This window comes from Lonchura striata, chromosome 2 (assembly GCF_050655825.1).
Source record: "Lonchura striata isolate lonStrDom1 chromosome 2, ASM5065582v1, whole genome shotgun sequence".
In the NCBI taxonomy this organism is placed as follows: Eukaryota; Metazoa; Chordata; class Aves; order Passeriformes; family Estrildidae; genus Lonchura; species Lonchura striata.
Genome location: NC_140704.1, coordinates 34,105,468 through 34,128,548, shown reverse-complemented (window position 1 = coordinate 34,128,548; position 23,081 = coordinate 34,105,468). Strand labels below are relative to the sequence as shown.

The window sequence follows — 23,081 nt, the reverse complement described above, 5'->3', positions numbered from 1 at the left end:
GTTGAGACCAGTGACCAGGCTCTGAAGCAGCTGAGATCTCAGATGTAATGGATGAATCAGTGAGATTTAAGCAGATCATGGATGGGTCTTTTAGGCTGTTGTGAGTGACAGGCATCACTGCTGGTGTCAGCACTGATAGCAAAAAAAGGTATCAAGAAAGTTTTCTGAAGATGTTCAGTTTGAGGTGATAGATGTCCATGAGATAGTGTGAGAAAACAAGAGATCAGGATAAAAGTGAGGAGTCCACAGGAATGAGACTAGATATGGTAGTCAGAATTATTTTTATGATAAGGTTACTTGGAATTCACAGAAACAAAGAAAATGGAGGTTTGGAAGCAAGGCTTCCAAAAGCATTAAATCTTTAAAGCCAGCTTAGGTTGCTCATGGTGTTCTAAAGTTGCTAGAAGGATGGAGGTTCCACAGCTTCTCTGCATTGCCTGTAACAGTGCAAAACCCTTTTTCCACATCAGGGATGCTCTTCTTATTTCCAGCCAGAATTTTCCTTATTGCAGCTTTTGGCCATTGCCACATTGGAGTGCCCAGCTGTGAAGAGTTCAGCTGCATTTGCTCTGTAACTCTTATATTCTTCACATTCCACAGATAGTAGAAGACCACAACCTTTTCTTCTTCCAAGCTCACTAAAGACAGTTCTCTTAGCCTCTGCTCATAGGCCATGTTCTCCTGATCCTTGGTCATATTTATTACTTGATGTTTGCTGGGCTGTCTGCAGTTTGATCAGATCTCTTGTGCTTTTGCTGTACAGGAGAATGACTGGGTTTTTTTACCTCCTTTGTCTGCTCTTCTGATGCAGTGCGGAATGTCATTAATCTTTTGCTTCAAGGATGCACTACTGACTCATGCTCAACTTCCAGTTGATGGGAATCCACAGGTTCTGCAGAGCTGCCAGCTGTCTAGCCAGTCAGCAGCCTGTAATGACATCCCCTGACCCAAGTACAGGACATAAATTTGTTTTTGTTGAACTGTTTGAGGCCTATTTCTGCAGTCCTTCTGAATAGTAGCCTTGCCTTGCCATTTTTCAGACAGTTCCCCCAGTTTGGTATCAAATACGATGTTGCTGAGGTTGCTTATCTTTAACCATCAGTCTTTGCTTAAACTTTTAAACAGCTTCAGTATTGACTCATTAGGATCATGTGTAACTAGTCTTTGAACTACTGATCACTGTTATTTGAGCCAAACACTCCAGACAGTATTTCTTCCTTCAGGCAGTTTTGCAGTCCCATCCAGTCCATATTTCCTCATTTGGCTACTGGGATACAAGAGGAGGCTGTTCTGAAAGCTTTACTGAAGTAAAGGTAAATAAGATCTACTGGTATTAAGGGCTAGAGAAAGAAAGATGCTTAAAACCAGGGCTTGAAGCTCCTCAGGAAGTGGGAAGCTTTAGGCTAACTAAAGGAGCAATTTTAGATTAGTGCAAATGAGGGACTGGGGAAGACTGACTCATAGAAACAATGAGAAGACTCTAAGATGATTGTTATGGCTGATGAGGCTGGTTTAGACTCTTTGTTCATTTGTTCCCTGGTTTTGACATGTAGCACTTCTTAAAAAAAGCAATGGGCACTTTTCCTGACTTATCTCAGTTTTCACTAAGCATTTTCCCAGTGCAGATTTATTTTAAATTGTGCTACTTCTCTAGCTATGTAATTGCTGCAGGCATCTGTGGAAACTGTCTCAGACCAAAGTTCTCTCAACAAACCTGATTTATTAAATGTGGCACTTCCAAAACAGTGCTGAGATGAAAGAGCATGACTGTTGCTGGCTAAGAAGGAGCTTAAAGTCAGAAAGATTTTAAAATGATTAATCAAGTGTTATTGGCCTAGAGAGGATTCTTTGCTAAGCATTGAGACCTCTTAGAGTCTCAATCCAGCTTAGGCACATTTTCTGTATGTGCACTTCAGAGCTACAGTATTTCTGTAGTTAGTTTTCTTTGTTTCTGTCTGCTTAGTTGACACATACTTCAGTGTTTATCCTGCATAACTTTTTCCTTTGTCGTAAAGGAGAAAGTATTTTATGTCATTGGCAAAGAAATCTAGTCACTGTCAAATTGTGTTGCCTTTGGATCTGGAGTGTTTAGAGTGACAAGATAGTGATTGCAGTAGATGAATGCCTGCAATGCTGCATCTATCCAGAATTTGATGCTCACTAACTTCTGGGAAAAGGTAATTGACTGAAACTGTAGTGTTTTCCACAGGTTGTAGGTTAGGCTTTATAGTTCTGTCTTGGTAGTATGGTAAATAGGATATAGAGGTTATTCCTGTAAAGAATTCATGCTTTTTTTTTATACTATATTTTATTCTTATTTTCAGTATTTAAAGTGTGGTTGCATGGCTTAAAGGATTTGCCATGATTTACTATGGAGATTTTCACCTTTAGGTTAGTGGCTTGTATCTGATGGCAGGATCAGAAGAATCTGTGAGGGGCTGCATGAAGTAAAGTGGCAGCCTCTGTCCATTTCTAGAGAATATGTGCTGCATCCCAGGGCTGCAAGCAAAATTGCAAATAAAGAGTCTGTCAAATATATATGAAATTGGACTTTTCATATCTAATTTAGAATTTATACACCTAATAAAAAACAGACATCCCTGAATATTTTAAGTCTACATTTGAGCTCTTCTCAGATCTTAGCTTTAAGTACTTAGCTTTAAACACCCACATTTTCCGAATTACAATAACTTTCTTTGATATGTAGAAAAATCATTTTGGGATGGTACTTTGGCCCAATGTGTGATATAATTTAAAGTTTAAAATATGTAAAATAGGATTCACATTTGCACTGTTTTAAAGCATAAAGCTGATTAAAATAATTGAAAACAGATTATGTGGTAGTATGTCATTGATGTACATTAGTCTAAAATACAAATATATTGATGTTTATTGTTTTGAAATCAGTGTGTTCTAGGACTATGGCTTCCAAAACCCCAGTTGGATTCATTGGGCTGGGTAACATGGGAAATCCAATGGCAAAAAACCTGGTAAAGCATGGATATCCAGTTATTGTGTATGATGTCTTCCCAGAAGCTTGCAAAGAATTTCAAGACTTGGGTGCCCAGGTATAGTAATAAACTTCCTTATTTCAGCAATAATTGTGTGTGTTGAATAGTTCCTGCATGATATGCAACTAAACAATGTGGAGTTTTTTCTTGGTTACAATCACAGTGAAAGCTAAAACAATACAATTAATACAATCTGAATCTGTGAGATTTCAGTTAGAGCAAAGGTATGATTCTATGCCAAATTATTCCTGCTGTTAGCCAGAATTGCTACCTTGTCAGCCTTGTCTAGCTGTCTTTTCCCCCCCTACTTTTTATGAGAGTAGGTTGATGGCCTGTTCTATCACCTCCTGCTTTCTCCTTCTTCCTTCTCCCCCAGGTCTAGATAGCCAGTGGGCTGCTTTTCATCTGGTTCCTGCTTTGACCTTTTCAGGTTAAATGACCCTAGTTAAAAATTCCTGCTGGCATAGCTGTAAGGGTTATAGTGACATATGAGCTTTCCTGCTGCTTCAAGGTGTAATCCTCAGGGGCAGGGGAAAAAATCTAATTATTTAAGTGCTTATTCTCTTGGAGGCAAGGAAGGATATGCTGAGAGAAGAGGAAGGAATGAAAATGGAAAAGGAGGGAAGGAAATTGATTATATTAGGGAGCTTTACCTTCCTGCAATATACCCTGCAAAATCTTGGCCCTTTTCCAGACAGTCCTATTACTTTTCTTAATCTGTTAATACCTTCAGAACCCATTCTCTCAGGTGGTTGTGTCATTTCTCTGTGTCTGTAACACATTTGAATGATTTTGACATACTTCAAATCTGTCACAATTTAAACAGTTGTGGGCAGATGGATACCTGCTTAAAACACCAAAAAGGAGTGCAGTGCAAAAATAAACCTGTCATGTAACAACGTAGAGGATAGAAGGGAACTTTGCAGCAGTGGCGAGGAAATTGTAAGTCTAGATAGAGAAACTGTGTGTCTTGAAAGTCTAAACTGTTGAAGCTAATTGCAGCTGTTTTAAATAATGAGACATCCAGATTCCTAAAAGATAAAATGATACCACACATCTGTTAGTAATTAATTGCAGCCCCCCTTGAATAATTACAGAATCTTGGCCTTAAGTGGCAAAGTAAGCTTTCCACCTCTTTTCCTAGCTCCTGTTCCTATTTTGTTAAAGCAGCCAAGACCCTCAGGCATGAACTAAACCTGTCTTGAGTAAGACTGGGCAAATGGAAGAGGCTGTTTTGAACTGTTTGCTGTATTTTTAATTCGTGTTCTGCAGAGGGATCTCTTTCCTGTGGCTGCCCATGTTGTTGTTTTTTTCCTTTGTAACAGAGTCCTTGGTATTCACTGCAAGACATAACATGTGATAATAAAGGTGAACTGTAATGCCTTTAAAAATAAAGTCCAAGGTATGTTTTAAGATCATAAATCACTGAGAGAATACATGGGTAGGCTTAAATACAAATAAAACACACTTAAAGAAAATATGTGAACATAACTTCCTCTTCTTGATCTATAGGTGTAAATCCTGCTCCAGAACTTTTTTCAGGAGTTGAAAACTTGTGGGTCCATGGGGTCTTGTAGAAACTGCTGTAGAAGGAACATTGGACTCTAAGGGCTGCTTTCTCTTTGGTCTGCCTGGAAGGGTAATACCATCAGGAGTGTTACAGGGGTGAAATGACCCCAAGAGACAGTAAACTTAGTCAAAAGTCCATTGTTTAAGGCCAGTGCTGCTACCAAGGTATATGGCAGATGTGTGATGCTTGACCATAAGTCTGCACAATCTGCAACTCTGCTTTCTTTAGCCACTGAAGTAAACAACTGGGACGTGGTACATGTCAGAAAGTGGCCACCCTCCTGCTAAAGGTGAATAGTAAGAGGAGAACTGGCTGAGCACAAACATATGGAACTGCTTGGGGTGAAACATGGAGAAAGTTGGAAGGCTCACACAGTGGAGTAACTCTGTGTCACACTTCAGTTTACAGGTCTTTGTTTCAAAATCGTATCACAGATTTAGAATATTGATAATGTTACTGGAGTCACCTGATGCATAAAGCATCATAAAAATAAAGCTTTCTTTAGTGTACAGTAAGAATGGCATTTCAGGCAAACAGTAATTAATTGATCTTCTGTAAATATAAGTAAAACAAAATTAGGAAACAATTTAGAGCAAATACAAGCAGATGCACATATTAAAGGGCAGTACCAACAACTAGCAGTGTGCAGAAAAGTCTCTCCTATCCAGTTGCATACTGCAAAAGTTTGCTTGAACTAAGCAATATCAGAACATGTACAGGCCTTGGTTGGGCTGCTACTCTGAGCTAGAATAAGCTATGTGGGTAATAAACAACTAGTATTTGGTCTGTTTTTTATGCACGTATTCTTAATGATTTTGAATGGTTAATGTTTTATAATAGCTTCCAAATTATTCAGCTTTGTTTCTGAGAAAGAAAGTCCCACATAAAATAAAGGTTTTATATGCTGCTTATTGAACCAGGGAGGTGGATTTTTTTCAGGCAGTATTATTTATATTTGTTAACAGTACCAAAAGGCCAAGAGTGTCTATTCTCACTTTTAATTTCCACTTTGTTTTGCTACTTACTTGAAGGTAGCAGAAAGCCTTTCCTTTGTATCGTTGTAGAAGTACTGTCCCAGTCTGTGTACATTTTCTATCTAATTTTCTTCATGTAAAAGGCATCTTAGTACATGGATGGAATAAATGAATTTCTGTTTAAATGACTGCTGTACTATGTCTTCTTTGTACCTGTTTTGCTTAAGAATTATTTAAAAGTGTAACCACAACTCAGCTATCTTCTACCTATGTAGCCAAGTAGAAATTTGAGGCTGATGTAGTATTTCAGTTGGGTGCCCAATATAGTGTGTTTTTCAACTTCTGGTTGAAAAATTGAATGGGCCACCGAGTCTTCAGCTGATACCCTCCAAACATGTAAGAACACTGGAGATCATAGTTTCAAATAAGAAGACGTATATATATTCCGGTTCCAATTTCACACTTCCTCTCTCCACCTCTAATAATACACATTGAGACTGAGCCAAACCAGAGATACTCAGAACTAAAGACAAAGGTGCCATACTTCTTTTTAAAGAGATAGGTTCTCTCATCTCCAGGGAGGCAAGTCATAAAATTGGCTAATCAGATGTAGAAGGTTTACTGCTTATAATTGCCTCATTTATTCTGGCTAACCTTTGTTCTTGAAACTAGAGCATGTTTCCTTTTGTAACTGTGTGGTATGCCAGATGTTTTTTGTGGTATTAAGTTTTTATTTCAAGACAAAATCTGCATGTTTCTCAGTCCCATCCATGTCATTTCTTTGTGGTTTTTCCCCAAGAGTCCTGTTCAGTGACTAGATACAGTCTTCCCTTCTTTTGTTCAGAAGTCAAATAAAAACCAAGTAGTTTTTATGCTGTATCCCAGAAGTCCTTAAAGGTTAAGTTCCTTCAGCATTAATTACAAATGAATTAAATTAGTTTTGATCCTTGTGGGCTAAAGATAGAAGAATAAGCTGTATGTTTGTTGCTATTTTCCCTGGGCTATGAATGTGCTAACAATGCAATTTTAAAGGAATTAATTAATTCAGACCATTACTGGACAGAAATCTTACTGGTAAGTGCCTTCCAAGTGAAAATCACAACTTAGCTGTCAATATTTCATTTGTTGTGTATGTATCTTAAATACTATACTGCCTGCCTCTGAAAGTGACTTCAGAACGGTAATATACCTTTCAAGTTAGGTGTGATTATTTAACAACTAATACTTAATAATATATTTTGAAAATTGTTCAAATCTTTTTTGTGAAGGATGCTTAAGCTGATAATTTTCTGTTTTAAAAATGCCAATTGTAATATTTTGAGAAACATCAGTTAGTGTATCTGATTTCTTTTAAGATGAGGCTCAGAGGTGAATCAAGTAATTTTTTTTCTTTTTTCCTCGGTCTTCATCTCTTTTAATGCCATGTATAAGACAAGGAAAAAAGTGAGATATTTGTAATCCTTTCATCTTGTCCCTCCTTAGAAACATTGTAGAGCAATATTTTCTATAGATGCAGGATTTGTAGTAAATTGAAGATTTATGATGGGTTGATGGGATGAAAACATATTCCCTTTAGCAGATGTTGTGAAGGAACTTCCAAGATAGGAGAGACTTTTCTTTTTTTTTTTTTTATTTTTCTGTTACTGGATCCAAATAGCTAATATTTTCATTAGGAGAGCAGTTTTTCTTGTGTTTTAATTTTTTACCTAGCTCAGTTGTGACCAGTGAATACTAAAACCAAACTCATCAAATATATCTGATATCTCTTTTTCAGGAAGTGTGTAAGCTTATATTGTCTGGTTTTTTCTCTTTAAAAGGTAACAGAATCCCCAGCAGATGTAGCAGAAAGAGCAGACAGAATTATTACCATGCTGCCTTCTAGTCCCCATGCAAAAGAAGTTTACACAGGAGGAAATGGAATTCTAAAGTAAGACTTTTTTGTAGTTTGGAGAATTTCCACTTGTACTCAAGGCTTGTCTGATGGTTGCTGTTGTAACTCTTCCTGTGCCTTCAGGGCACTTAATTTAATGTTCTCTGTTCTGTCACTGTTGATATTTCTAATTATATGAGTTCTCTCATACAGTGCTGCTTTTGAATTCCTTTTGGCTAAAGTCTTTATTTTATTTTCAGTAGAATAATAATTTTTTGTGCATTTCAGGCAACTTAATTATTATCTGCTTTTACAGTTGCATGGGGTTTTTTTCCATAATGTAGTGTACTGCTCTCAAGTACAACTAGAATATTTGCTGGCAATAATTATTTGCTCAAATACTATTTTCTTTAACTTGAAATCCTATAAATTAAGTATTCTGAAGAACACCATTGTGTCTTATGTTGTTAAAGTGTATTAACATAGAATAGCTGATAAGACTTTCTTGATTTCTACTCTTAACCTGTTTATTATTAAAAAAAACCCTTAAGATTTTGTTTCATGTGAAACAGTGGTTCTTTAACTTTTGTGGAGGGATCTCCACTGAGCCTTAAATCCATAGTCTGCAGAATTCTAATGTTCAGAATTTTTGAACTTGCCAAATCAAAAAATAAATATAATTTAAAAGTCTGTTCTGACTACCTGTGCACTGCTCCTGGCTGGCAGAGGCTACTGGATACCTCTGAGAATCATGTAGGCTCTTACAGCTATCCATGTTAATAAGGTTAAGGAAAAAAACATACAGAAGACAAAAGTACAGTAGATTATTAAAAAATGATGATGCCTTTTTAGGTATTAATTTTACAATATTAAGATGCAGTGATAAGAAAATGGAAGTAGAAGAGATGGATTTCTGTTGTTTTTACTATATAAGAATAATAGTTGATTCTTTCCTTTATTGTCTGTAGTTTAATTCCTCATAAAGTAGGAGTGAGGAGATCTAAGATCTGTAGCTTAGACCCTTCAGGGAAGATGGGCAATTGGATCAGCCCCACAAAGCTCAGGAAACAGCTGTGGGAGAGCTGTACCCATGATGGCAATGGTTTGAAGAACGATTGGCAGCATGTACTGATACAGTACAGCCAGTTGATCTCTTGAATACATAGATGTGGAAAATCCAGCAGGAAACAGAGGGTGTGAAAAGCAGTCCTATGCTGCTGCAGTTTCTCAGCCTCTGTATTAAGAGAAGAAAGTGTAAATTGACAGTAGTGAGTAATTGTGGCTCTGAGTGACTTGGTTTGATTTTCATAATTTTCTGAAGCTTTTAAAGCTTTACAGAAGAAAATAACGTGAAGTGTTTAAAGTTTGATTTAGTCATCCCCCTGTGTTATCAAGGAGCTTGTGCCACTGTGCCTTCTTCTGAACACAAGGGGAGGTGATGTAGTACCTTATATGCTGCACTGGTTTTTGTTTGCATGTGTTCAAACTAACTGCAGCAGCACAAAGGATGAGTTTTATGTATGTGGCACTGTTTGAGTCTGGAGTTCCAGTAGGGTCACAATGTATGTATATGTTGAGAGACTATTTCCAGCAATCTGGGTAATTCAATTAAGTGAAATCCACTGTACTGCCAACAGCATGCAAGATGCAGTGGATCTCTTTATCTGTCATAAGTAGCTGTAAATGGGACATGTTTGTATTACTGAAAAATTCAATTTCATGGTGATTGCTGGTTGGCTGGACTTGAAATCATGGTGTAGCTCAATGGAAAGAGGGATAAAAATCAACTTTTTTGTTGTGGAGGGTATTAAAAAAGTTCAAATTTTTTAGATTTCAAAAATTTTATCGTATTTTTTAATCAAATAATGAGCTTTCTGTGATCTACAGTTTGAAATACAGATCTGCCTAAATGTGCTGGCTATCAGTGGGAAAACATTTTTCTCCATGCTTCACTTCAAATCTTCAGTGGGCTTTTGTGGTTTACTTATGATCTTCATGTAGAACAAATTGTAGAATGATTAAAAGAATGCAATCAGACCATTCTAATAAGAATTTAAGACACTGCATATATAAAAAGAACATTTTATGATTCTATATTAAACTTCAGGCTGTATCAACAGTTGCTTAGAATGCATCTTAGGTGATCTGTATATTATATACTGCTCAACTTGTGTAATTGAAAATTTTCCTAGTGCAACCTTTTTGAGTAATTTTTTTAACAGTGTTTAAAAAGAGCATCCTTTTTTGTGTTCAGTTGTGTTTTGTTTTTTTATTGGGCTTTGTGTGGTTCAAAACTGCAGTATGCATACTGAGCAGATCTTGCTCAAGAAAGTTTAAAACTTGATGTTTACTATTGTACCAAAAAATGTCTGCACATTTGTCATGCTGATGGAAGCCAGTGCCATGGTAATAGTTGCAAATATCTTCTGAAAATAATAATGATAATTATAATTATAATAATAATAAGTCTTTATTTTAGGAAAGTGAAGAAAGGCTCATTGCTAATAGATTCCAGCACTATAGATCCAGCAGTTTCAAAAGAATTAGCCAAAGCTGCTGAAAAAACAGGAGCAGTTTTCATGGATGCCCCAGTTTCTGGAGGTAAGTCTTCATTAGCAATTTACCTCATATTGGACAAGTGTCTTTTTGTTTGCAGTTTTAGTCACCAATTTGTACCGTTGTTGCTATAATTTGCTTTTCTTTACTATATGTACAGTATTCTGTTTTGTTGTTGTTTAATTGCATTGCAGATATGTATAACAGGAGTATTTTTAGGATTTAGGAATATGCTTTTGTGCTACACTTGAAGAAACAGCTTTCTTGGGATATGATACAGTGGTCCTTTTAATTTAACTCCTTTCATAAAGTTGCATTTTTATGCAGTTATTCACATTCCCTTAGCCTCCATCTGTTTCTTCTTGTTAGGGAAAAACTGGTTGTCATTAAGTGCTTCTGTTGATTTATCATTAATTAAAAAGAAGATAATGAAGTAAGGTATATAAGATGTCTTTATCAAAAGAAAACAGAGATTTGTCTGGTTTTATAACAATTGAAGAATATGGATTATAATTGTCTATTCTTAAAAGTTGCTAACTATTGATCTCTGAGTATTTAGTCTCTTGTAAGAAATAATATAGGGCAGGGAATATTTCTCAGTTTGTGGACAGAAACATAAAATTAATATTTTGAAAACAAAACCATAACTGGTCCTTTCTTTTGTTGAATTCTTCTCCAAGACACCTGGAATTAGAAGGTGAGGAAACCTCATTTTATGTGAGAAAGTCTTAAGGTTTTTATATTCCAGTCTAAAAATTAATGTAACTGGCATTTTGAGAATTCTTTAATTTCCTGATGAATGTCAGAGATGAGCAAAAACTAACAATCTCTTTAATTTTCAATTGGGAACTAAGGCAGAATTTGACTACATACTAGAAGCCAAAATTTTCATCCAGATTCTATTGGCAAGTAGGCAGATCCAGGTAGGTGATATTGAAGAATATAGTGGAGAAGACAAGATTCTTGCTTCCCAGCCAAAATGTTAGTTCTCTTTTATAAAGCTAGATAGCTAATAAGCCTGGGAAGAAAAACCACAGAAAATTTGTATTGTGGGCAGATTATCTATCTCTCTGATCCTTCTTTTTAAACACAGCATGGATTTCTGCTTATCAGTTGGGCAATTCTGACCTACTTCTATGTTGTTTTCTTCCAATCCCTTTCTGCCAAGTATGTTATTTTCCCAAAGGAATTATTTACCATTTAGAAATATCTGTAATTTATTTTTATCTGTAAGTTTTTGGTGTGAGGCTGACTATAACTACAAAGAAAAAAAGGGAAAGTTTGATTCTGAAAGAACTTAGCTGTTTAGGGGTTTTTGTTCCTTGAGAAAATGGTAAGGCCAAGACAGAGTTAATATGATAACATATAGTTGACTAGTATGAATACAGATGACCTTTTTCGTGTTAGTCGTTTATCTGAGTGGTGACTAGTGTCAGTTACAGATTGAGGGATCCTAGGAGTGCTCTGTCCAAATCATGTTAAAAATGGGCACTTGCTAGAAATGTGGAGAAGTCTGTTGGAAAAAAGCCTTTAATGTATGCTTTGTTATTTCCATCTTTCAGTACCTAACACATCAAGTCTTTGGGGTATTTTTATATGTCCTGACTGCATTGTTGGCCTTCAGACAAAACACTAAATGGAGAAGTATGCTCGGCTCTTTAGAAATTGGCAGGCACTATGCTGTTGCTGTGCAATGCAATAGAGTTGGCAGGAGTTTCAAGGAGAGTGTGGGACATAGGGAGGAGGAAGAGAAAGCAGCGTGCCTGAACTGTCCTCTTTAGAGCTGTCTGTTTACTAGCTGTTATTGGCGGACAGCTCCAGTTGTGTTTTTAGGTATTTGGGTGTTGCCTGATGTTAACATTCATCTGCGCTCTGAACAAATTCACAAACTAAATAATATTTTGAAAATTTCTTAGTCTGTAAAGCCTAGGGATAGAGAGCGGTGATTCTAATCCTGTTCTGACATTGCAAATGAAGAATCTGTGGGCATAGCATTAGGGCCAGATTTTAGTGGCTTGTTTGCAGTCTTGCCCCCAGAAGATTTTTTTCTCTTGATCTTTTTCAGATGGACCTTCATGCCAGCTAAGTGCTGTATTCTTCATATGAGTGGCATACGGCTTAATGCTGTCTTCTTCATATGATTGGCCTACAGCATTTATTTGCAGCTTACAGTCAGGACCCATTAAGTAGAAGCTGATGAACCAAGTCTCTATAGTATTATTTTGTATTAAGTGACTTCAGAAAGTACTTCTCATCCCCATAGTTGCATGCAGATTAAGCTGCTAATGCTCTCTAGAGGTAGCAATCGCTTTAGCCTGGGATTAGGATCTCTTGCAGGTCCTCATGAGCAAGTTGTGTTGTGCCATGGTTCCCAGTGCTGCCCTGGTTTGTGACTTCTTTGTGAGCATGGGACAAATGGGGAAACATCTTCAAAATTCTTGTTTGTTTGTTTGTTTTAATCTAGATAGGAATATAATCTCTTTGCAAAGATTGGGTTCTTCATCTTTATATGTATAAAAGTATTTTAAAGCACACATTATCACAGAAACATATTTAAAACTGACTTCTGTTGGCACAAGATTTTACTGGCTAAGTACACAATCTCAATTTAGCCTTCAAGAATTGTGTCAAATTTGTCCTCCCACTGATTTCAGTAGAAGTATGATACAGATTCTCACCTCATAATACAGAGCTAACTTCACTAGTGGCTTCACTGATTTAGCTGTAATAGTTCTCTCTCTTTAACTCAATAGACAAGATACTAATTTCCTAAAGTACATTAGCTGATTTTTTTTTTTTATTTCTAATGTAATTCTTTCCATGTTATAACCATTGTTAGTGCTTAGATACAACCTTTTGAACTTCTTTCCCCTTCTGTTGACTATTGAAATTATATCAGTTCTGTATCTGCTCAAAATACATTGTAGTGCATTCTGTTGGAACTTCACAAAAAGATGTGACAACTTGATTTGTTTTCTGGTTTTGGAGGTATGAAAAAAAGTTTTCAACTCTTTCTATATCTGGCTCTTTAAGATCTGATAATGAAACTTTAGATCTTCCTCCCCACTGTATTCTTTAGACAAGAGAGTAGTTAGTTAAAAAGTCAGACTGCTAATTGCCAGTAACAGCTGTTATATAGAGAACTCTAGTCATGCTAAAATGGTAATAAAGAGTAGAATAAAAGTTTTTTTGGTTTTTTTTTAGAAACTGCATTGGAGGTGGCTAGAAGAGGTTGTAGTTTCTATTCCAGCAGTCATTTCAAACTGTTTCATCTTATAGTACTGCTTCCATAAACTTCAGCTAATCATAAAGTGATGGAAACAGTAGTAGTAGTAACACTGACAAGTTAAGACTTCAGGTCACTAATATTGTAAGCATAACATGAGTCCTAGAGGGGTGCATTGCAGACTTATTCCCTGCATGGCGCCAAATCTCTACTTAATATGGAGCAAAGGAAAAAAAAAAATTAGAAACACTCTAACACTCTGGAGATATTTTATTTTCTTTATTTTATTTCAAAGAGCTATATATTTCAGGATACCAGCTTTCCCCCCCCCCCCCCCCGCTTTTTCTTAGAAAGGACACTTTCCTAAAATAGGAGAAGTGAGTTAGGTGTTTCTCTTACTTGAACATTGAAGGCGCTTAGTGCTGTGCCTTTTCCAAGCAGAGGAGTTAAAATTTTATGCACACCAATAGTCTTATGACATTATGGGAGAGGAAGAGTTGGTATGTTAATTCAATGACTCTAATTTGAGACATCATGTATTTTTTTAATAAACACAAAGCATAAAATAAGAAATGTCCTGAATTCAGTGGTATAGAGGTTTGCTGTGATTTTGGCTTTCTGGTCTGGTAATGCAGCGATTAGATCTGTTAGGATCCTTGAAACACTATTAAGATAGAGCAGGTTCATGAATTTAGAACTAGTATTTCTGACCTATCCTCCTCAATAGCAGGTGTTCTTGTTGGCAAGGAAAAACATCTAAAGGCGTAGTAGTATTTTCTCCATTATAATTTCTAGATTTATGTTTTTATGCTTTATTTTTAAAGCCTAAATTTGGGTGTTCAGAATGGCCACAGTGTTCTCTGAGTTCCTGGTACTGAGCATGACATTTTTTTTTTCTCACTTGCTTTGCTCTTTCTCAGTCACTATATGCCTTGTGTAACTTTTCTTTCATGACATCTTTCTTAATTTATTTCTCTACATTTTTTGCTGAATGCATTTGATGATATTAATTTTTTGCAAAGTCTGTGATTTAAGGATGGTAGTAGAAATTAAATGTACAATTTTAATACTAAAGGTAGTGTGCAAAATATTACTGAGTCATTCTGAAATTTAGATGAGAGAAATAATGCAGAAAGTAACTGATGACAAAAAAGGGAAGAATTGGCTGAACTGATTTAAGGAAGCTGAAATGAGGATGCGGAAGTATTTTGAAATCTGAGATGCTTAAAAAGCTTCTGATTTCTAAGAACTTAGGGTTTAAGTTGTATAACAATACTCATCTGTCAAAATAAAGCTAGTTCAATAGATCTCTTCTCTTAGAGAGAAGAAAGAACTGAAGATCTTGAAAATCTTACACATTGGTAAAATGTATATTTTGACACAGAGGGGAGGAGCTATAAATGGCATGCAAATATCACTATGTTGGCAGCAGCTCTTGATTCAGAAGAGTTAGGTAGTATATCTACTTATGTGCTGACTTTGCAAGGCTATTTTTCTTCTGTAAGTCTATTATGCCTTTTGCATTCTCTATAAAATAAAATAAAAGGTAGCAGAAGGTAAGGAGGAATAAGCAGATATGTTGAGAATCTCATCTAAAAATATTCACTGGGGTGGAGACAACTATCCTACAATGACTAAAAGGGTGGAATAAATTATTTTATTAAAGCATATTGTATATTTTGGCAATAAAATTGTGTGTAGTCTGGCCAAATAGTGACCAATGTGCAGAGAAACATATCTGTCTCCATTTTTTGAAGGTGTAAAGATGAGTTATTGAACCTGGCTCAATGGGACATAACCAGGAATAATAGGCTGGAAATCATTAAGGAAAGAAAAATGCATGCCGTGTCTACCAGGAAAAATGTCCTAACGACATTCTTCATACACTGTGGAATAATTTCCAAAGGAGATGGTTGAAGCCAAATATCTCAATATGCTTTAAACTGTACTGGGCAAAGTGCTAGGAACTATTCTGTAGGGAAAAATCTACGACTGGCAGGAGGATGGCTACATGATCTAATCGGTCTTTTCCATCTCTAATGTCTACAATCCTGTTGTGTTCTCACACATGGTGTTCAAAAACAGTTAAAGGAAAACTGTCCAGATGGAAGTTAGAAATCCCTGTGGCACTCTTTGAAAAAGAGTAAGGGATAACTGCAGAGTTAGAGCCAACATTCCTTCACTCAGTAAAAATGGTTCTAATATTCACGGCTGCCTGTGAGCTGTTACCACATTCCTAATAACTGCTCTGTTTGTTTGTGATTACTTTAAGGCTAGTATCTGCCTCTTCCTGTCAAATTTTCTGAGATACCCAGAGCAAGAAAGATCTATAAATGCCAACCTGTCATAAGTTCTAGGAAATAAAAGTCAATTTAGTACCATTTTTTAATTTTTGACTGTTTCTCCTAGGAAATGTTTAAGTTAAGGGGTTGCAGGTGGTGTTTGGGAATGCTTCTGGAATGAAGAGATCACTTTGAAGCTTTATACAAAGTTTGTTTTGGTTTTAAACATTCATGGGCTTCTTTTTCTATCTTTTTATTCTTTCAATGGAGTGCCTTGTTCAAAGTGTGCGTTTTTCACATAGTCAAAAAAACCGTAGTGTGATTCCTGTGCTGTTGGGACAGTGGGGATGATGAGCGCCAGACCTTAATAATCCCCTGACTCCATATGAGTCCTGATTGTGCAGTATGCTGAATGTGGATGGTGCACATGTCAGTAGTGAGCCCAGCAGCAGACACACCAGTGCAGGAAGTCTGAACTGGAAGGCACTGCACAGAGTGGACTGGGAGTGCCCTGTGCCTGCACAGTGCCCATCACCATAGGGACAGCCCCACCAGCTATGAGCATTGGAGGTGCCAGTGGAGAAAATGCAGTTTTCTCTGAATCTTAATAAAGAGCAGTTGTACTTGTAATTCAGTGTTGCCTTAAACAGATTTTTTCACTTTGTGTGTGGAATTCTTGGTTTTTGAAAAAAAAAAATAGAAGTCCACAGGAACCTAAGTGGTTTCAGCTGGGATAGAGTTAATTTTGTTCCTAGTAGCTGGTGCAGTGCCTCATTTTTTTGGTTTAGAATGAGAATAGGGTTGATAACACATTGATGTTTAGTTGTTGCTAAGTACTGCTTACTTCAAGTCAAGGACCTTCAGTTTTCCATGCTTTGTCAATAAGGAGGTGCACACCAAGCCAGGAAGGAGCATTGCCAGGACAGCTGAGCTGAACTGGCCAGAGGGTTATATTCCATTGCATAGAACATCATGCTCAGTATATAAACTGGGGGAATTGCCTGGGAGGGGCTGATTGCTGCTCAGGAGTAGGCTGGACATCAGTCAGTGGAGCAACTGTATTGTGCATCACTCGTTGTTCTTGGGTTTTATTTCGCTCTTTTTGTTGTCTCCCTTTTCATTGCTATTTAAAAACTATTATTTATATTATTATTGATATTGTTATTTATATTATTGTTATAATTATTATATTTTATTTCAGTTATTAAACTGTTCTTATGTCAACACATGGAGTTTACCTTTTTTTCTGTTTCTCCTCTCCATCCCACTGGGGAAGCGTAAGGGTGAATGAGTGAGTGGCTGCATGGTAAATCTTTGCCAACTGGGATAAATCACAACACTTTAAATGGACTGGGCCACTGAAGACATGGCACAACATAGCATTACATGTTTTATTTTGTCTCTTATTCATCAAGGGAGATCTGCAGATCTTACACTAGACGTGTGGAAAGAAACATTAATATCCTAAATGTCTGAACCTTAGGACACATCTTAGGTCTTAGGACACATTTGTGCAAACTGCTCTGTGTTGAAGAACACTCATCTGAAGGCCCTTTAAACACTTAAGCTAAAGGAGGAAAAAAGAAAAGAAACAAACCCACATGGACTAAACTGTGCAGGTAGGGACAGCTAACCTTGTCTTGCAGTACAGGCCTTTGAAAGTAAATCACTTTTTGATCCCCTAAATAGCTGAATCCAGGATGAGTAGGAATGAAAGCTGGTATTCTATTGCCCCCCATCTGGATAATGCTTGTATTCTGGGTTCCTTGTGTTTCATTTTTAAAGTCATAATGATGAGTTGGCCAAGTATTGGGTGTATTTATGACAATAGTATCCTATGATTTGGAGCTGTTGTAGGTCACTGGATCATTGCAGAATGTTGTCTCATGGTGGAGGACATTTTTATGTTTTGAAAAGGATATTAAGTTGTGTGAATAAAAAGGGGAAGAATATTCTAGCAGAAGTAATCCCTCTGCACTTCAAACAAATACCTGAAAATTATTCCATAGTTGCAGCATTTGGTGTAGTACTGCCCATTGTGAGACAATTCAGTAGCTTGAGCTTTTGTCCTTAGCAGAACAGCTCCTCCTTAATCCACAGGGAGCACCTAGAAATACCAAGATTTCCTAATTCTTCTTCCTTCAACCACATTTTAAAAAAACATGGTTTGTATCATGAAATAAAACAGTAAGGGAAAGAGTATTGCCTTTTACCATTAATAAGCATTTAGAATCCAGCTGTCAGCATATGAATTATTCAAATGTTCACCTTTTGGTTTGTCCAACAGCATTTAGTTCTGTTGGCTCACCAGTCTACTGAAAAGTGGAGGACAGAGGAGAGTTGTGCCGTTCCAGAGCTGAAAAAGCAGTTTTTAACTGCAGTTCTCCTCATGCCCAGCACAACATAGGACCTGAAGTGGGAAAAAATAAATATTTACTGCACTGTATTTGACCTATAATTTTAACCCTTAAAATTTGGTTCTTATTTTATTTTCTGTCGTTTTGCTGGGAAAAAATCCCATTGTTTGGGATTTCCTAAACTTTATACAGCTTTAACTGGTATCTCTTTGTAAGAGAAAATTAAGAGATGGCTTGATGGGAACAGAGTAATGCATGGAAATGTTACCCTGTTGCCATACCTTCAGTTTCTATTCTGGGTTCTGTAAGCAGTTGTGTTTTATTTATTCTGTGTTGTGGAAGAATGTTAAATTTTTTGTGGTAAGATGAAAGGTACAATGTGAAACACTGTGGAACACTTTAAAATCTTTACTTGTTTTAAATATATATAATTTGATTGTATTCCACTATGGTGTTTGTCTGCTGGTAAACTAACAGGGTTAGGTGTTGTTTTTTTTTTAATGTGAAGTTTAGCAAGTTGACAGGAATACTAATCTGACATGTAATTATTATCCATTTGCTTTATTTAATGAGTTGCTGCAAACTGTGTAAGATCCTAGTTACTCAGTAACCATATAGTTTAATGATATACAGTCAGAAATGTGCATTTTGGCTGTCATTTTGGTTTCAGTCTGTGTTTCCATTGCTTTGTGAGAATGTATGGTGGGAACATGTGGCTCTTAGTTTGTTTGCCACAGGGAGTACAGGAAAAGCTTTGGCTGAGGAGCATACTACTTGTGTTTAACTTGTGTTAGATTTCTTGGTTTTGCTTAAAATTGTGGATTTCATTATGAAAATAGCATGGAGGTAATCTATACACAGCTGTTCCAACTTGGTTGATTTCTGAGGTCCAACATTTTTCTGATCAAACTACTTCCAGTATTGCTACAGTTGCTAGTCGTCTGAAAGCAGTATTTGGTAGCAGCTAGATGCTTTTTGTCTTGAATAAGGTATTTTATGTCGCATGTGCAGGAAGAATAGCAATTTCCTTCCTCTTTTAAAGGTTGAAGGACAGCTGGAGAAAGGAACCTTCAGAAGGCTAGCAGCATGTGAAACGCTGTTGTGGTAGAGCCCTATATAGTTAGAGTAAACTAGGAGTGTGTCTAACTTTCCTCTTTCTGTAGATGCTCATCTTAAGATTTATATTAGTGAGGAGTTAGGGGTGAGGCTGGGGCAGTGGTAGGGTTGTGTAGAAGAAGCACTAAATGAGAAACTGATGTGAATTTGGCAAGCAGGGGAGTGCCTGAGGTACAGCATCCTCTTAATGGCCTCAGCCTCAATCTTGGCTGCCTCGGAGGGCTCCCACCCTGTCCAAGATGGAAGTTCCTGCAGAGAGCCCTAATAGCGTCCCTCCCTGCCTCAGCAGATTGTGTTAAGGCATGGGAATTAACTGCTGTGAAACAATGCAACAAATTCCTCCCAGGACCCAAATGAACATACTTGATCACCTAAATCCATCATTGCAGTTGCAGAACAAGCTGGACCATAGAAAAGCATTTCTGTTAGTAGTGTGACAACTGGCACACCTATTAAAGAAGGTTACTTTTAATCTGTTGCTGTTTGGTCACTGGCACTTTTTTCCCCACTGTATTAACATGCTTAGCAATTCTTAACACTAAATGTGACTATGTGCACTTATTTAGTATGTTGTTTTCTTTAGTAGACAATTACACCAATCTTGAATGAAGCATATTTTTGGTTACTGGGGTAAAGGAATCTTAGGAGATTGAAACAGTAGGCAGCAAAGCTTGTTAAGGAGGTTTTTATTTTACAAGCCCTCAAGAATTCAGAATATGGCTTGCTTACTACTTTAAAAAGTCCAAATGTCCTTATAGACTCCATTTCAGAGCCAGTATCAAATCTATGCTATACTTGTCTAAAAATCCAAACATGCACTCTTGGCTGTTACTGTTTACTGAATCAGAACCCTACTGTTTCTACTTGCACTGTATCTAATTTATCGTAAGTGACCGCAAAAACTAGAATTATTTATATCTTGGCACCTAACAGCTCCACTATAGTTAAGGGTCTGTTGGCATTTCCAACGTTGCTTTGAGAGGTTTATAACTTGGCGGTTTTACTTTTGCTTCAGGCTCAAATGTGCCATTTTCATCCGAGCACAAATTCTTCTATAGAATTTCATTTAAATCAGTTTGGCCATTATTTATTTTAGTGTGTGTATGTAGGGGAGTAGAAGGGAACACACTATTTAATTTTGGTTTCAGAACCTTTTTGGTCAGACTATATAATGAAAGAAAAACGGTGCTTTTTATTTTAATTTGTAGGGACTTAGACCTTCCTTGGATGTGTTGGAGTTACTAAGCCCATGCTTTTTCAGGTTTCTGCCAGTGCTCATATGCAATGCATCCACTCCCACTTACCCACCCACCCATCTTGCCTGCCCCTGCCCAATGACATGCTTTGAGGAAGCATCCCCAGGCTTCTGGCAGAGAAAGCTTTTTTGGGGAAGTGGATGAAGTAACATACAATGGGTGTCCTGTTGAGAGGCCTTAGGCCAACCAGTCCAACTGAGGAAGCAGATGGGGCTTAATTGGAAAAAGACAGGCTGAGTGCAGTTGTCAGTCAAATGTAACCCTATGTGGTTAAGAGTGGCATTTCCTATGGCTCTGCCATTTCTTGTGGGATCTGTGTAAATTACTACTTGGGTGCAGTAATTCTCAGAGTCTAAAAGTGGTGTAAGTTGCCGGTTTCCCTTGCTCCTGAATGCTGAACCACAGAGGATTTCAACACTTTTTTTAGTCAGAAATTCTTGCCATAGTACTCTATTATTCCGCTAATTAAATTCTTGCCATACGAATAATAGGTATCTATAATGTTTCAGTACTAATCACAGTAATGAAGTACCAACGTTCTTTTGCACAATGACTTAAGAGTGCAAAGAAAGGAAATGGAGTACAGAGAGGTAGAAGCTTTTATTAGACCAAATAATACAGCTGAAAATAGAAAACAAGTTTCTGAGTCAGTTCTTTCACCACATTACACAAGAAGCAGTAAAGTACAATAGTGTTTGTTATTTTTTTCCTTTGCTATTGAATTGCAAGAAAAAGCTAGTCAATGGAAAACAAAGTAGGGAGAGAATATGTGGTTTGGCAGCTTCTTGTGTACTCGTACTTTTGGAATCTTTTTATTTCAGGTAATTCATGCAGATTACTGATTGGACAGACAAGTAATGAAAATGCTTGGTTGTATTTTGTCTTCTCTTTTATTAGCAAAAGGTAATAAAGGGAAGCATGAGTATAATTATGGCAGCAGATACAAACAGCTTTTTGCACCATAAAACATTAAATCCCATTGAAGTATTTGAAAATCTTCTTCATTTTGCTTTCCTCTGTCTAATTCCAGAATTATAAATTATGCAGTCAAGGCAAAGAAAATCATTAGAAATACCTTAATAGAACATAAATAGAATATAAAGCTCCAATTCAGCACGTAACACTTAGACATCTGCTTAAGTCTGTCCAATTGAATGGGAATTTAGTGCAAGTTGAAGAGGTGTGTCCTTGCTGTCTGTTCAGTGTCTGTGGTGTAATCTCTGTTTTACACTACCAAACTGTTGTCTTTCAAACTCCAAGGTTGCAAAGCACTGTGTAGGACTGACATCCTGGGCATGACTTAACTGGACTTTTCATGAACTATAAGCTAATTCTTTAATTTATTTGGCAACATCCTTCATCCCCAATTAAACATAAAGAATTTTTTTATTTGGTATCACCTAGGTTGGAGGTTTTATTGTTTGCTACTTCCAGCAGCTAACTTTGTTGATACATTATTTAAACCCTGTTGAAATATAACTTAGTACAATGTTTTATTCTCCTGTCTTGGAAATGGGATCATATTGAGTTAAAATATTTTATAGTTATTTTCAAAGCACATCTGCAAACATGACCTTGAAACAGAACTAGGTATTTAGGCTTTGCAAGCTGTTGCATTTCACTACTGCTCTGTTTCTCTATCTTCAGCACAGCAATGGCTGATTCACTTTAAATTGTGTTCCTCACTTCCTAACCTTCTAATTGAAGCAGAAATAATGTGCATTTTTCTTCTCCCTTCAGCAGTAGGAATACTACTGTTTCTCATGAGGCCACAGCTGGGAGCAAGCATTCTTGAATCTCTATCACTTTATTCTCTATCAGCCTCTGCACTAGTAATGGAATAAGACTAATTTTCTAAATTCAAGATGCTGCTCTGGATTTCCAATGACACAATAAGTTAATTCTCCTTTCCCACCAAAATATAGTATTTTGGTGGGAAAGGAGAATTGGACATGATTTATTATCTGAAAGGTACCTTCTGTAAGTGCATGGTGGCAGTTTCAAAGGAGTGTTTCTTTTATTGATGAATGGTTTTAGCAGAGAGTTTTAACTGTTCCTAATGCTGGTGTAGGTTATTGAAACCACTGAAACTTTGCACTTTGTCAAGAGTTAACTGGAACATGCCTCTACTGACAGCTCTTTTTAAGAGGTTAACTACCTGCATTTGGTCACCTCTGTCTGTTGCTTCAATTGGACCTGAACTTCCAAAGCTGATGTGGTTTTGGAGGTATTTTTGAATACCTTAGAACTCTGGAGCTAATTTGTGCAGACCATCATTACATTGCCTCCCCAGTCAGATATTTCTTAGAAAAGCCAAGAAATGTAAGTGGCGTAGTGAATATATACTTACTGTGATGGTAGAACTCCATAGGTTTTATGGATCTAAGTAAACTGCATGGAAATTAAGTTTTGGGAGGGAAAAAATAAGGTGTAAAAGTCACAGTTCAACCATGAAAGCCCTATTTGTAAGTGTTGCACATGGGCTTTCACATTTCTCTTTTACTTAAAAAACAGACAAAAGTAAACAAACTAAAAAATGGCCAGAAAGTTGTAAATGTGTGCCCAAAAAAACAGCTTCTGGTGTTCTTTTTTGTGTTCTAATTTTCATATATTTGTGAAAACCTCTGGAATTTTTCCCAGTATTTAGAAATCGTTAATATTGGCTCATAACCTACCTGTGTTTTATACATGTGCACTACACAAGGATTTTCAAAAGTGTACAAGTGTTTTGCTTTCAAAAGTGTTCCTGTTAAGTTCAGTGGTAGATTATTTCAAAAAAATAAAACCTGTAGCTTAAGTCTGAAGTTGCAGGAAAGACATACAATAAATCTGCTGTATTTAAATAATGATAATTAAAATGCTG

General features: G+C 36.8%; 1 protein-coding gene across 3 annotated transcripts in view; it reads left to right on the top strand.

Annotated features, from left to right (window-relative positions):
- Positions 1–23,081, top strand: part of HIBADH (3-hydroxyisobutyrate dehydrogenase) — an 84,081-nt gene that overhangs the window by 4,866 nt on the left and 56,134 nt on the right. For 2 of the 3 annotated variants that reach the window (XM_021538192.3, XM_085568395.1), the window contains exons 2-4: positions 2,908–3,068; positions 7,373–7,482; positions 9,905–10,026. In XM_021538192.3, coding sequence (XP_021393867.1) covers positions 2,908–3,068; positions 7,373–7,482; positions 9,905–10,026 — 393 coding nt within the window. Of the gene's footprint in view, positions 1–1,223; positions 1,314–2,907; positions 3,069–7,372; positions 7,483–9,904; positions 10,027–23,081 lie in introns of all 3 variants that reach the window. The other variant, XM_085568384.1, reaches the window with a different exon arrangement.